The sequence below is a fragment of the Aegilops tauschii genome, chromosome 1, assembly GCF_002575655.3.
Source record: "Aegilops tauschii subsp. strangulata cultivar AL8/78 chromosome 1, Aet v6.0, whole genome shotgun sequence".
Taxonomy (NCBI): Eukaryota; Viridiplantae; Streptophyta; class Magnoliopsida; order Poales; family Poaceae; genus Aegilops; species Aegilops tauschii.
Genome location: NC_053035.3, coordinates 209,275,194 through 209,289,872, shown reverse-complemented (window position 1 = coordinate 209,289,872; position 14,679 = coordinate 209,275,194). Strand labels below are relative to the sequence as shown.

Below are 14,679 nucleotides of genomic sequence, written 5' to 3'. Positions count from 1 at the left end.
ACTCCCGGATACCGTAGGAATGCTTTGGGTGTACCAAACGTCACAACGTAACTGGGTGGCTATAAAGGTGCACTACAGGTATCTCCGAAAGTGTCTGTTGGGTTGGCACGAATCGAGACTGGGATTTGTCACTCCGTGTAAACGGAGAGGTATCTCTGGGCCCACTCGGTAGGACATCATCATAATGTGCACAATGTGACCAAGGAGTTGATCACGGGATGATGTATTACGGAACGAGTAAAGAGACTTGCCGGTAACGTGATTGAACAAGGTATCGGGATACCGACGATCGAATCTCGGGCAAGTACTATACCGGTAGACAAAGGGAATTGTATACGGGATTGATTGAATCCCCGACATCATGGTTCATCCGATGAGATCATCGTGGAACATGTGGGAGCCAACATGGGTATCCAGATCCCGCTGTTGGTTATTGGCCGGAGAACGTCTTGGTCATGTCTGCATGGTTCCCGAACCCGTAGGATCTACACACTTAAGGTTCGATGACGCTAGGGTTATAGGGAATAGATATACGTGGTTACCGAATGTTGTTCGGAGTCCCGGATGAGATCCCGGACATCACGAGGAGTTCCGGAATGGTCCGGAGATAAAGATTTATATATGGGAAGTCCTGTTTTGGTCACCGGAAAAGTTTCGGGTGCTATCGATAACGTACCGGGACCACCGGGAGGGTCCCGGGGGTCCACCAAGTGGGGCCACCGGCCCCAGAGGGCTGCGTGGGCCAAGTGTGGGAAGGGACCAGCCCCTAGGTGGGCTGGTGCGCCTCCCACAAGGGGCCCAAGGCGCAGGGAAGGGGGAAGGGGGAAACCCTTGGCTCAGATGGGCCTAAAGCCCACCTAGTGGTGCGCCCCCCTCTCCCCCCCTTGGCCGCCCCTCCAAGTCCCATCTAGGGCTGGCCGCACCCCTTGGGGGGGGGGACCCTAGATGGGGGTGCAGCCCCTCCCCCCCTATATATAGTGGGGGTTTTGGGGCTGCCACAGATATCAGTCATCCTCTCTCTTTGGCGCAGCCCTACCCCTTTCCCTCCTCGTCTCTCGCAGTGCTTGGCGAAGCCCTGTTGGAGTGCCATGCTCCTCCATCACCACCATGCCGTTGTGCTGCTGCTGGACGGAGTCTTCCCCAACCTCTCCCTCTCTCCTTGCTGGATCAAGGCGTGGGAGACGTCACCGGGCTGCACGTGTGTTGAACGCGGAGGCGACGTGGTTCGGCGCTTAGATCGGAATCAACCGCGATCTGAATTGCTATGAGTACGACTCCTTCATCCGCGTTCTTGCAACGCTTCCGCATCGCGATCTACAATGGTATGTAGATGCACTCCCCTTCCCCTCGCTGCTAGATTACTCCATAGATTGATCTTGGTGATGCGTAGAAAATTTTGAATTTCTGCTACGTTCCCCAACAGTGGCATCTTGAGCTAGGTCTATGCGTAGTTTCTATGCACGAGTAGAACACAAAGTAGTTGTTGGCGTCGATTTTGTCAATTTACTTGCCGTTACTAGTCTTATCTTGATTCGGCGGCATCGTGGGATGAAGCGGCCCGGACCGACCTTACACGTACACTTACGTGAGACAGGTTCCACCGACTGACATGCACTAGTTGCATAAGGTGGCTAGCGGGTGTCTGTCTCTCCCACTTTAGTCGGATCGGATTCGATGAAAAAGGTCCTTATGAAGGGTAAATAGAAATTGGCATATCATGTTGTGGCTTTTGCGTAGGTAAGAAACGTTCTTGCTAGAATCCCATAGCAGCCACGTAAAACATGCAATAACAATTAGAGGACGTCTAACTTATTTTTGCAGGGTATACTATGTGATGTGATATGGCCAAAAGGATGTGATGAATGATATATGTGATGTATGATATTGATCATGTTCTTGTAATAGGAATCACGACTTGCATGTCGATGAGTATGACAACCGGCAGGAGCCATAGGAGTTGTCTTAATTTATTGTATGACCCGCGTGTCAATGAAAACGCCATGTAATTACTTTACTTTATTGCTAACCGTTAGCCATAGTAGTAGAAGTAATAGTTGGCGAGACAACTTCATGAAGACACGATGATGGAGATCATGATGATGGAGATCATGGTGTCATGCCGGTGACGAAGGTGATCATGCCGCGCCTCGAAGATGGAGATCAAAGGCGCAAGATGATATTGGCCATATCACGTCACTTTATGATTTGCATGTGATGTTTGTCATGTTTACATCTTATTTTCTTAGAACGACGGTAGCATAAATAAGATGATCCCTCACTAAAATTTCAAGAGACGTGTTCCCCCTAACTGTGCACCGTTGCGAAGGTTCGTTGTTTCGAAGCACCACGTGATGATCGGGTGTGATAGATTCTAACGTTCGAATACAACGGGTGTTGACGAGCCTAGCATGTACAGACATGGCCTCGGAACACATGCGAAACACTTAGGTTGACTTGGCGAGCCTAGCATGTATAGACATGGCCTCGGAACACAAGAGATCGAAAGGTCGAACATGAGTCGTATAGTAGATGCGATCCACATGGAGATGTTCACCGATGATGACTAGTCCGTCTCACGTGATGACCGGACACGACCTAGTTTGACTCGGATCATGTATCACTTAGATGACTAGAGGGATGTCTATCTGAGTGGGAGTTCATTAAATAATTAGATGAACTTAATTATCATGAACATAGTCAAAAGGTCTTTGCAAATTATGTCATAGCTTACGCTTTAGTTCTACTGTTTAAGATATGTTCCTAGAGAAAATTTAGTTGAAAGTTGATAGTAGCAATTATGCGGACTGGGTCCGTAAACTGAGGATTGTCCTTATTGCTGCACAGAAGGCTTATGTCCTTAATGCACCGCTCGGTGTGCTGAACCTCAGCGTCGTTTGTAGATGTTGCGAAACATCTGGCATACACGTTTTGATGACTATGTGATAGTTCAGTGCGTAATGCTAACGGTTTAGAATTGTGGCACCAAAGACGTTTTGAAACACCACAGAACATATGAGATGTTCCGAAGACTGAAATTGGGATTTCAGACTAGTGCCCACGTCAAGAGGTATGAGACCCCTGACAAGTTTCTTAAGCCTGCAAACTAAGGGAGAAAAGCTCAATCGTTGAGCATGTGCTCAGATTGTCTGAGTACCACAATCGCTTAAATCGAGTGGGAGTTAATCTTCCAGATGAGATAGTGATGGTTCTCCATAGTCACTGCCACCAAGCTATTAGAGCTTCGTGATGAACTATAACATATCAGGGATAGATATGATGATCCTTGAGCTATCCGCAATGTTTGACACCGTGAAAGTAGAAATCAAATAGGAGCATCAATTGTTGATGGTTAGAAAAACCACTAGTTTCAAGAAGGGCAAGGGCAAAAGGGATACTTCATGAAACAACAAATCATTTGCTGCTCTAGTGAAGAATCCCAAGGTTGAACCCAAACCCGAGACTAAGTGCTTCTGTAATGAGGGGAACGGTCACTGAAGCAGAACTACCCTAGATACTTGGTAGATGAGAAGGCAGGCAAGGTCGACAGAAGTATATTGGATATACATTATATGAATGTGTACTTTTCTAGTACTCCTAGCAGCACCAGGGTATTAGATACCGATTCGGTTGCTAAGTGTTAGTAACTCGAAATAAAAGCTGCGGAATAAACGGAGACTAGCTAAAGGTGAGATGACGATATGTGTTGGAAGTGTTTCCAAGGTTGATATGATCAAGCATCGCATGCTCCCTCTACCATCGAGATTGGTGTTAAACCTAAATAATTGTTATTTTGTGTTTGCGTTGAGCATAAACATGATTGGATTATGTTTATCGCAATACGGTTATTCATTTAAGGAGAATAATGGTTACTCTGTTTATTTGAATAATACCTTCAATGGTCTTGCACCTAAAATGAATCTCGATCGCAGTGATACACATGTTCGTGCCAAAAGATATAAAATAGTAATGATTGTACCACATACTTGTGGCACTGCCATTTGAGTCATATTGGTATAGAACGCATGAAGAAGCTCCATGTAGATGGATCTTTGGACTCACTCGTTTTTGAAAAGATTGAGACATGCGAACCATGTCTATTGGTATATATGCATGAATAAACTCCATGCAGATGGATCATTTGGACTCACTTGATTTTGAATCACTTGAGACATGCAAATCATACCACATGGGCAAGATGACTGAAAGGCCTCGTTTTCAGTAAGATGGAACAAGAGAGCAACTTGTTGGAAGTAATACATTTGATGTGTGCAGTCCAATGAGTGCTGAGGCACGCAGTGGATATCGATATGTTCTTACTTCACAGATGATTTGAGTAGATGCTGAGAATATTTACTTGATGAAACACAAGTCTGAATTATTGAAAGGTTCAAGTAATTTCAGAGTGAAGTTGAAGATCGTCGTGACAAGAGGATAAAATGTCTATGATATGATCATAGAGATATCTGAGTCACGAGTTTGGCACACAATTAAGACATTGTGGAAAGTGTTTCACAATTAATACCGCCTGGAACACCACAATGTGATGGTGTGTCCGAACATCATAACTGCACCCTATTGGATATGGTGCATACCATGATATCTCTTTACCACTATCGTTTATGGGTTAGGCATTAGAGACAACCGCATTCACTTTAAATAGGACACCACGCAATTCCGTTGAGACAACACCGTTTAGAGAAACCTAAGTTGTCGTTTCTTAAAAGTTTGGGGTTGCGATGCTTACGTGAAAAAGTTTCAGGCTGATAAGCTCGAACCCAAAGCGGATAAATGCATCTTCATAGAATACCCAAAACAGTTGGGTATACCTCCTGTTTCAGATCTGGAAGTAAACAGGTCCTTTCTCGAGAAAAAGTTTCTCTCGAAAGAATTGAGTGGGAGGATGGTGGAGACTTGATGAGGTTATTGAACCATGACTTCAACTAGTGTGTAGCAGGGCACAGGAAGTTGTTCCTGTGGCACCTACACCAATTGAAGTGGAAGCTTATGATAGTGATCATGAAACTTCGGATCAAGTCACTACCAAACCTCGTAGGACGACGAGGATGCATACTACTTCAGAGTGGTACGTGATCCTGTCTTGGAAGTCATGTTGCTAGACAACAATGAACCTACGAGCTATGGAGAAGCGATGGTGGGCCCGGATTCCGATGAATGGCTCGAGGCCATGAAATCCGAGAGAGGATCCATGTATAAAAGCAAAGTATAGACTTTGGAAGAAATACTTGATGGTCGTAAGGCTGTTGGGTGCAGATGGATTTTAAAAGGAAGACAGACAATGATGGTAAGTGTCACCATTAAGAAAGCTCAGCTTGTCGTTAAGATGTTTTCCGACAAGTTCAAGGAGTTGACTACGATGAGACTTTCTCACTCGTAGCGATGCTAAGAGTCTGTTGGAATTGTATTAGCAGTTACTGCATTATTTATGAAATCTTGTAGATAGGATATCAAAACATTGTTTCCTCGACGATTTTCTTGAGGAAAGGTTGTATGTGATACAACCAGAAGGTTTTGTCAATCCTGAAAGATGCTAACAAGTATGCAAAGCTCCAGCAATCCTTCTGAGGACTGGAGTAAGCATCTCGGAGTTGGAATGTACGCTTTGATGAGATGATCAAAGAATTGGGTTTATACAAAGTTTATGAGAAACTTGTATTTCCAAAGAAGTGAGTGGGAGCACTATAGAATTTTTGATGAGTATATGTTGTTAACATATTGTTGATCAGAAATGATGTAGAATTTCTGGAAAGCATACAGGGTTATTTGAAAAGTGTTTTTCAATGGAAAACTTGGATTAAGCTACTTGAACATTGAGCATCAAGATCTATAAGGATAGATCAAAAACGCTTAATAGTACTTTCAAATGAATACATACCGTGACAAGTTTTTGAAGGAGTTCAAAATGGATCAGCAAAGAAGGAGTTCTTGGCTGTGTTACAAGGTGTGAGTATTGAGTAAGACTCAAGACCTGACCACAGCAGAAGAGAGAGAAAGGACGAAGGTCGTCCCCTATGCTTTAGACGTAGGCTCTACAGTATGCTATGTTGTGTACCGCACATGAAGTGTGCCTTGCCATGAGTTAGTCAAGGGGTACAATAGTGATCCGGGAATGGATCACATGACAGCGGTCGAACTTATCCTTAGTATCAAGTGGACTAAGGAATTTTCTCGATTATGGAGGTGAAAAGGAGTTCGTCATAAAGGGTTACGTCGATGCAAACTTTGACACTAATCCGGATGACTCTGAGTAGTAAACCGGATTCGTATAGTAGAGCAGTTATTTGGAATAGCTCCAAGTAGCGCGTGGTAGCTGCATCTACAAGATGACATAGATATTCGTAAAGCACACACGGATCTGAAAGGTTCAGACCCGTTGACTAATAACCTCTCTCACAAGCGAGATATGAACAAACCCCATGGGTGTTGGATTCATTACCATCACATGGTGATGTGAACTAGATTATTGAGTCTAGTAAACTCTTGGGTATTAATCACATGGCGATGTGAACTAGATTATTGACTCTAGTGCAAGTGGGAGACTGTTAGAAATATGCCCTAGAGGCAATAATAAATTGGTTATTATTATATTTCCTTGTTCATGATAATCGTTTATTATCCATGCTAAAATTGTATTGATAGGAAACTCAGATACATGTGTGGATACATAGACAACACCATGTCCCTAGTAAGCCTCTAGTTGACTAGCTCGTTGATCAATAGATGGTTACAGTTTCCTGACCATGGACATTGGATGTCGTTGATAACGAGATCACATCATTAGGAGAATGATGTGATGGACAAGACCCAATCCTAAGCCTAGCACAAGATCGTGTAGTTCGTTTGCTAAGAGCTTTTCTAATGTCAAGTATCATTTCCTTAGACCATGAGATTGTGCGACTCCCGGATACCGTAGGAATGCTTTGGGTGTACCAAACGTCACAACGTAACTGGGTGGCTATAAAGGTGCACCACAGGTATCTCCAAAAGTGTCTGTTGGGTTGGCACGAATCGAGACTGGGATTTGTCACTCCGTGTAAACGGAGAGGTATCTCTGGGCCCACTCGGTAGGACATCATCATAATGTGCAAAATGTGACCACGGAGTTGATCACGGGATGATGTGTTATGGAACGAGTAAAGAGACTTGCCGGTAACGAGATTGAACAAGGTATCGGGATACCGACGATCGAATCTCGGGCAAGTACTATACCGGTAGACAAAGGGAATTGTATACGGGATTGATTGAATCCCCGACATCGTGGTTCATCCGATGAGATCATCGTGGAACATGTGGGAGCCAACATGGGTATCCAGATCCTGCTGTTGGTTATTGGCCGGAGAACGTCTCGGTCATGTCTGCATGGTTCCCGAACCCGTAGGGTCTACACACTTAAGGTTCGATGACGCTAGGGTTATAGGGAATAGATATACGTGGTTACCGAATGTTGTTCGGAGTCCCGGATGAGATCCCGGACGTCACGAGGAGTTCCGAAATGGTCCGGAGATAAAGATTTATATATGGGAAGTCCTGTTTTGGTCACCGGAAAAGTTTCGGGTGCTATCGGTAACGTACCGGGACCACCGGGAGGGTCCCGGGGGTCCACCAGGTGGGGTCACCGGCCCCAGAGGGCTGCGTGGGCCAAGTGTGGGAAGGGACCAGCCCCTAGGTGGGCTGGTGCACCTCCCACAAGGGGCCCAAGGCGCAGAGAAGGGGGAAGGGGGAAACCCTAGGCTCAGATGGGCCTAAGGCCCACCTAGTGGTGCGCCCCCCTCTCTCCCCCCTTGGCCGCCCCTCCAAGTCCCATCTAGGGCTGGCCGCACCCCTTGGGGGGGAACCCTAGATGGGGGCGCAGCCCCTCCCCCTCCCCTATATATAGTGGGGGTTTCGGGGCTGCCACAGATATGAGTCATCCTCTCTCTTTGGCGCAACCCTACCCCTTTCCCTCCTCGTCTCTCGTAGTGGTTGGCGAAGCCCTGCTGGAGTGCCACGCTCCTCCATCACCACCATGCCGTTGTGCTGCTGCTGGACGGAGTCTTCCCCAACCTCTCCCTCTCTCCTTGCTGGATCAAGGCGTGGGAGACGTCACCGGGCTGCACGTGTGTTGAACGCGGAGGCGCCGTGGTTCGGCGCTTAGGTCGGATTCAACCGCGATCTGAATCGCTACGAGTACCACTCCTTCATCCGCGTTCTTGCAACGCTTCCACATCGCGATCTACAATGGTATGTAGATGGACTCCCCTTCCCCTCGGTGCTAGATTACTCCATAGATTGATCTTGGTGATGCGTAGAAAATTTTGAATTTCTGCTACGTTCCCCAACACCTACCTCTACTGATCTACAACTGCCAAAGTCACTACAGATGCAGCAAGAAAGCAGAGCCAGAGGTTGCCCGTGGATCTGGAGCAGTAAGACTGCACATGGCGAAGGGAGGAAGGCATCAACATGGAGAAGCAAACTAGAGACGAGGGGGGAGTGCAGAATGGGGATAACCTTGGTCGCAGTAGGAGGAGGAATGCCACGCAGTCGCTGTCGCCGCCGGCGTCGCCCTAGGGAAGAAGAGCTTCGTGACTGAGTTGAGCTCGGAGGATGGAGGACGACGACATCCGGGGCCGTCGATGTCGCCGGAGGGCACGAGCGTGGAGGCGCAGCCCTTCGCGGTGTCGCCGCCGGTCGTCCAAGGGAGAATCTTGGGAGGGGTGGAGGCGTGGATCCAGTCGGTCGCCTCTCGAGCTCGAGGGTTTCCTCCCCGACCTGTTGATGCGTGGAAGTCTCTCCCGGGAAAGCCCGGGGAAAGGACAGGGGTCGTGTGCGACCAAATAGCGTGGTGGGCTCACTGGGGGCCAATTCGACCCGTGCTTTTCCCACACGGGGAATTGGAAGGGATCCCCCTGGGATCCACCGCAACCAAACGAGGCCTTAGGGTTTAGATATCCTCTCTTTCTTAACAACAAAAAAATGCTAGACTTACATTAAGGTTTTCACGTAAACTATGTAATCTTCCAACTAATAATCGGGAAATGATTAGAATCATCCGGCCGATTCTATGCTTCGCGTCCCCGCGTCGAGAGTCAACCACATGTTAGTCTAGTCCCACGCACCGCAACTCAAAATTTTGCAACATCGTCCATGTTTTCGAAACATGGGGAATGTTGCAGTGGCAACTCGATAGTGCAGATAATTCTTTTGCAGCATAACCTCTGTTATAAAAAATTCTGCAACATAACCTCTATTGCAAAAAAAATCTACAACATAACCTCTGTTGCAAAAAAAAATCTACAACACAATACAAATATTTTCTACAACATCATCTCCGTTGCAAGTTTTTTTTTGCAACACAACGTATGTTGCAAAAGTGAAGAACGACTCGAGCACTAGGCGCTAGACTTGTGTCAAATCTGACGACTCCCGAGGCAGCGGATCTCCCCCCTAATTTAAAGGGGGTGGGCCCTCTCTCACCCTATGTCCAATCATAGTCTCCCACATTGTTCTTTACGTTCCTCTATAACTAATAATCTCTCAGAGGAGGCCAAAAGCCTCCCCCCCTTACTTCAGTCAAAATTGTACTAAATCAGTGACACTTATTTTATCGAAAAAATGTTCCCTCCTTTATATATAAAGCAACCATCATCGAATACATCCGAGAGACCAAACAATACACACCCAAGGCAAGATACAACGACGGAGCCTTCAGGAAGGGTACGACGCTACCAACCGCCGCCACCGTCGGTCAGTCGAAGGACTAGGCAAGTGGTGTACCCCGTCAATCACAACCCACCATCGCACCCGCCGCCGCGGGGAGACGAAAGAACCCCGCCGCCGCCGGTGACGACCGGGCTTCGCCTGACCGCGCCCTCGGGTGGTGGTGAGGGAGGAGGAGAGTAGGGAGGGGGGCCCGGCGTCGGTGGCTAGGGTTCCCTCTCGGTCGCGCGCGGGGCGACCCGAGAGGGAGAGCGGGGAGAGCACTGGCATATCTCCGAAGAGTGCGGGTTAACTCGAGCCAGTGATACTTATTTTAAGACGGAAGGAGTACTTGAGATTAATTATTGCATGTTGTGTGGGCAAGAGCAACAAAATTTGTTAATTTGAACCATCCTCATATTTCTGAAACGACTAATTTTTCTTCAAATATTTATTTTGTTCTTTCGATGGACGGATGCGGTAACAATCCCTCCCCCCCCCCCCCCCCCCCCCAAAAAAAAAGAGTATGTGACGCTGTTCGGTTATCCAGAAAAAGATGTTGCTGTTCACCAAAGATTTCATCACGTAGACGTAGAACTAGAAAGCATATTTTGGCCAAAAAAACAAACAAACTAGAAAGCATATTCCTTGGCGAACTAGAAAATTGATAGCAACGAACCAACCTGTGGCTGGATGGTTAGAGGGATTGTGGTATCTCAGCCCACCAGGGTTCAAGTCCTGGTGCTCGCATTTATTTCAGGATTTCCGGCGATGCGCATTCAGTGGGAGGAGACGTTCCCGTCGACGACGAGGTGCCTACGGTGACTTCGTAAGTTTCAAGATGATTTGTCGGCTCAGTCTTTCGGAGGTGCTCATAGGGTAGGGTATGCGTATGTGCGTTTATAGAAATGAGTATATGCGCGTGTATATGAACACTTGCGTCTGTACCGTGTTAAAAATAAAAAAGGCAGATAGCCGGCTCGTGGACGGACGCAGCAAAGCGAGAAGTGCGGCGCCAAATTAACCGCGGGAAGCAACAGTGGATCACGCGGGTGTTACGATTTTTGCTAGGTAGTTAGGATTTCTTTTCATCCTTATAAGTAGCCTCGCCATTTCCCCTCTATAAATGAGCGTGGAGCACGCAACACCCGCGCATCTGGACTCACCTCCTGATCGCGCCGTTCCGCGCGCGCGCATTCCTCGAGATGAAGGCTACGGCGTTTCTTCCCGGCGTCTGCGGCCTCGCCCTCCTCCTCCTCCTCCTTCTCCCCTTCAATGGTGCGTGTGCATTACTAGATTTGGATCGTTGACGTTGTAGTATGCTTGCTTCTCATTTGGATCGTGGTCGTTGATGGTCCCATGGATAGCCGCTGGTGTGGAGTCTCGAGGACCTCTGGGCGGCTACCACTGGTACACCATGTTCATGTTCGGCGATTCGTTCGCGGACACCGGCAACCTCCCGAGAACGAACTGCAGGAGCTCCTTGTCGCGTCAATGGCACTACCCCTACGGCACCTTCAATGGAAGTCGAAGTGGCAATCCGCTCGGCCGCTTCTCCAATTACTTGGTTCAGCCCGATATCATCGGTACGTACATATAACAGTACCTATAAATTTATTTGCAAATGAACCGTGCGTTGATGAGTGCCATGTATGCGCCCTGAATCCTAATCAGCAAACCTTGATCGTGGTTCTCTGCAGCGAGGATGTTAGGGCGCCTCGTAGGCCCTCCGGCGTACAAGCGCATGGTGAAGCACTACTGCGACCCGTCCGGCATGAGCTTCGCCGTTGGCGGCTCGGGCGTGTACGAGGTCCCGGAAAAACTGACGACCCTCGCCCAGCAAATCGACAACTTCGAGAGGCTGATCAAGGATCGAACCATCTCCAAATGGCACCTCGCCGACTCCGTGGCGCTCGTCGCCATCTCTGGCAACGACTACTCGCACATCAACTCCAGCGACGTCGACAACGTGCGTCAGTTTATTTTTTTAATGAATGACGCACACGATCAATCTGTCTGGTTCTGCAACTTACTAACCACGGTAGCAACGAACGTTCTCTCTTCTCTGCTGGCAGATGATCGCTCTCATCAAGAAAGTGACGACGGAGATCACGGAGAATGTGCAGCGTCTGCAGAAGCTGGGCGTGAAGAAGATCCTGGTGAACCAGCTGCACCCCGTCGGCTGCACGCCGTGGCTGACCAGGCCGACCAACTACACCGTCTGCGACTCCCGGGCCAACATGGGCGTGGACCTCCACAACGGTCACCTGAGCATAAATTTGCGCAAGACCATGAACGTCCATATCCTCGACCTCGCCACCGCCTTCTCCAACATCGTCAACCCAGCCCCCGGTACGTACTACTAGTACATTACTGATCACTGCATCCTCGGATGATCACTATCGTATCCGTCTGTGATGTTGATGTGCGTGCACGAAAGCAGGTAAAGGCTCGAGGCTGGCCAAGAGGTTCGAGCACAAGCTGACGCCTTGCTGCGAGAGCTTTGATCCCGAGGGGTACTGCGGGCAGCTGAGTAAGAACTCGAAGAGGCTTTACACCGTGTGCAAGAACCCCGACCAGTACTTCTACTGGGACAGCGTCCACCCTACGCAGGCCGGCTGGGAGGCCGTTATGAAGCAGCTGCAAAAGCCTATGCTCAAGTTCCTAACAAAGGAACATTAAGGCGCATCTTAATCTTAGGCCCACATGCATGGGCGTGTGTATGCACGCATATCGTAGTTAGGTTGGGAGTTCTATTGGATTTCATGTCATTTTCTTTTCGCGGATGAATTTCATATGTCATTACATGAACATATCATTCGCTACTTGTTAGTCTTGAATCAAATGAGCCCTGTAGTTCTATGTTCTGAAATATTATTGTACCTTTTAGAGAAGAGGCTGGCGCCCGGCTTTCAATTAAGAGTTAATTGCATAAAACCATCATATTTAGAGCATGGTTTGCAGAAAACCACGAGGTCGCTATTTTTTTGCAAAATACATCGCACATTTAGTAAACCTCCTGCAAAAAGCACTGATCAAGAGTGATTTAGGTCGTTTAATTACTTTCTGACAAGTGGGGCCGAATTATCCGGAGCTGACTTGACAAAACATTTACATATACACCCTTAGATCTTAAAAATAAAAGCAACCAAGCCCTTTCCCCTCGCCCCACGGACAGGGTTGACCGGCGTCGCGGTCACGGCCGTCCTCATCCTCTCCGTTCCGTCAGCCGCCGCATCCCGCCTCGTCGGCATCCTGCAACCCCGGCTCGACGAGGAGGACCGTGAGGACGTCCGGGTGCCCGCGCTGTCGTCGTCCGGCGCCCTGACCCTGCCGGCTGTCGGGATGCCGTGGCGGGGAGCGTGATCCCCGGCAGGGCGGACACGGAGACGAGGAGGAGGTGGAGTAGGGAGGCGATGGGCAGGAGTTTCCAGTCAAGTGCGGCGACCACGAGCAGGTCGGCACACCCGCGACACAGCGCCACGACCTCCTCCTCGGCGTGCCTGCGGCACAACGCCTCGGCCTCCTGCTCGGCGCGTCCGTGTCGGGCTTTGAAGCTCTGGCAAGCTATGGACCACACGGGTCGCGCCCTCGTGTACGACCTGACTCGCCTGGGAGCCACACTACTCAGCGACGGCCATGGCATGGGAGCTGTGCCGGGCAGCCGCAGCGGCCAGGACCTGCGGTGACGAGCAGCAGCAGCCGCATGCAGCCACACCGGCGGGGAGCTGTGGCACCAAGCAGCAGCACGCAGCGGCACGCATCAGCGAGGAGCAGCAACGGCAGGGAGGCAACACGTAGCAGCCGTGCTTAGGTCCTAGTCTGTGTGCGGCGTCCGACGACAACCAGCCATGAACAGGGGCTGGATTGCTTTTCTGTTTCTAGATAGAGGGATGGATGTGTGTGTAAATTTTTTGCTAAGTCAGCTCCCGACAATTCGACCCCACTTGTTAGAAAGTGATTAAACAACCCAAATCACTTGATTAGTGCTTTTTGTAAAAAGTTTACTGAATGTGCGGTGTTTTTTGCAAAAAAGTAGTGACCCTGTGGTTTTCTGCAAACGATGCCCCGAATGTGGTGGTTTTGTGCAATTAACTTTTAAATTAATGAAGCCCTTACAACCAACGTTACAACTCAATATAACATTGCAGAACAAAAGGAAAACTCCGGCAAGATACATGGGTGCCCAGGAGTAGCGACAAAGCTAAAAAATAATACAACAAAACATAGGAGCCCTCAAACATGACCGGAAGACCAACCCTGTAAAGAAAGCCAACTCCAGAATGAGACCAACTAGCAAAAGAGGCTATGCTATTGCCATCGCCTATGCGTCTAACAAAGCAACGTCATCAAGCTCCATTGCCGATAGGAGCCCCCAGCTCCTCGCCCTGGCTCGAAGGGCACCACATCGTTTGAATGATGGAGTGCTCACCACCCTAGAGCGCAGTGATAACCCACAAGCATAGAGGAGGGGATCCCAACAGTTTTCGAGGATAGAGTATTCAATCCACATTTATTGATTCAACACAAGGAAAGCCAAAGAATATTTGCAAGTATTAGCCGTTGAGTTTTCAATTCAACCACACATAGAGAACTAAATATGTGCAGCAGAGTGATCAGTAGCACAGTAATATGATAATTTGATAGCTGTGGTAACAATAGCAATAGTAATGATAACAATAACAGTAGCAGGTTTATAGTGATTGTAACAGTAGCAACAACAAAAGCAACTTAGGAAAAACCAATATGTGAAAGTCGTAGGCATTGGCTCAGTGATGGATATTTGTATTGGGTAACATTCATTATGTAACAGTCACAACCTAGAGCGACACAACAGCTCCAATTCACCAATACAATGTAGGCATGTATTCTGTATATAGTCATACATGCTTATAATAAGAACTTACATGATATTTTTTGTCCTACGCTCCCGTGGCAGTAGGTTCCATAAGGAAACTAAGGAATATTAAGGCCTCCTTTTAA

At 48.2% G+C, this 14,679-nt stretch overlaps 1 protein-coding gene across 1 annotated transcript; it reads left to right on the top strand.

Moving 5' to 3' along the window:
• The first annotated feature begins 10,901 nt into the window (after nucleotides 1–10,901).
• On the top strand, nucleotides 10,902–12,378 carry LOC109741809 (GDSL esterase/lipase At5g03610-like). Its single transcript, XM_020300893.3, has 5 exons — nucleotides 10,902–10,974; nucleotides 11,064–11,282; nucleotides 11,397–11,665; nucleotides 11,772–12,048; nucleotides 12,140–12,378. The coding sequence occupies exons 1-5, from the start codon at nucleotides 10,902–10,904 to the stop codon at nucleotides 12,376–12,378; spliced, it is 1,077 nt and encodes a 358-aa protein (XP_020156482.3).
• Nucleotides 12,379–14,679: the final 2,301 nt, after the last annotated feature.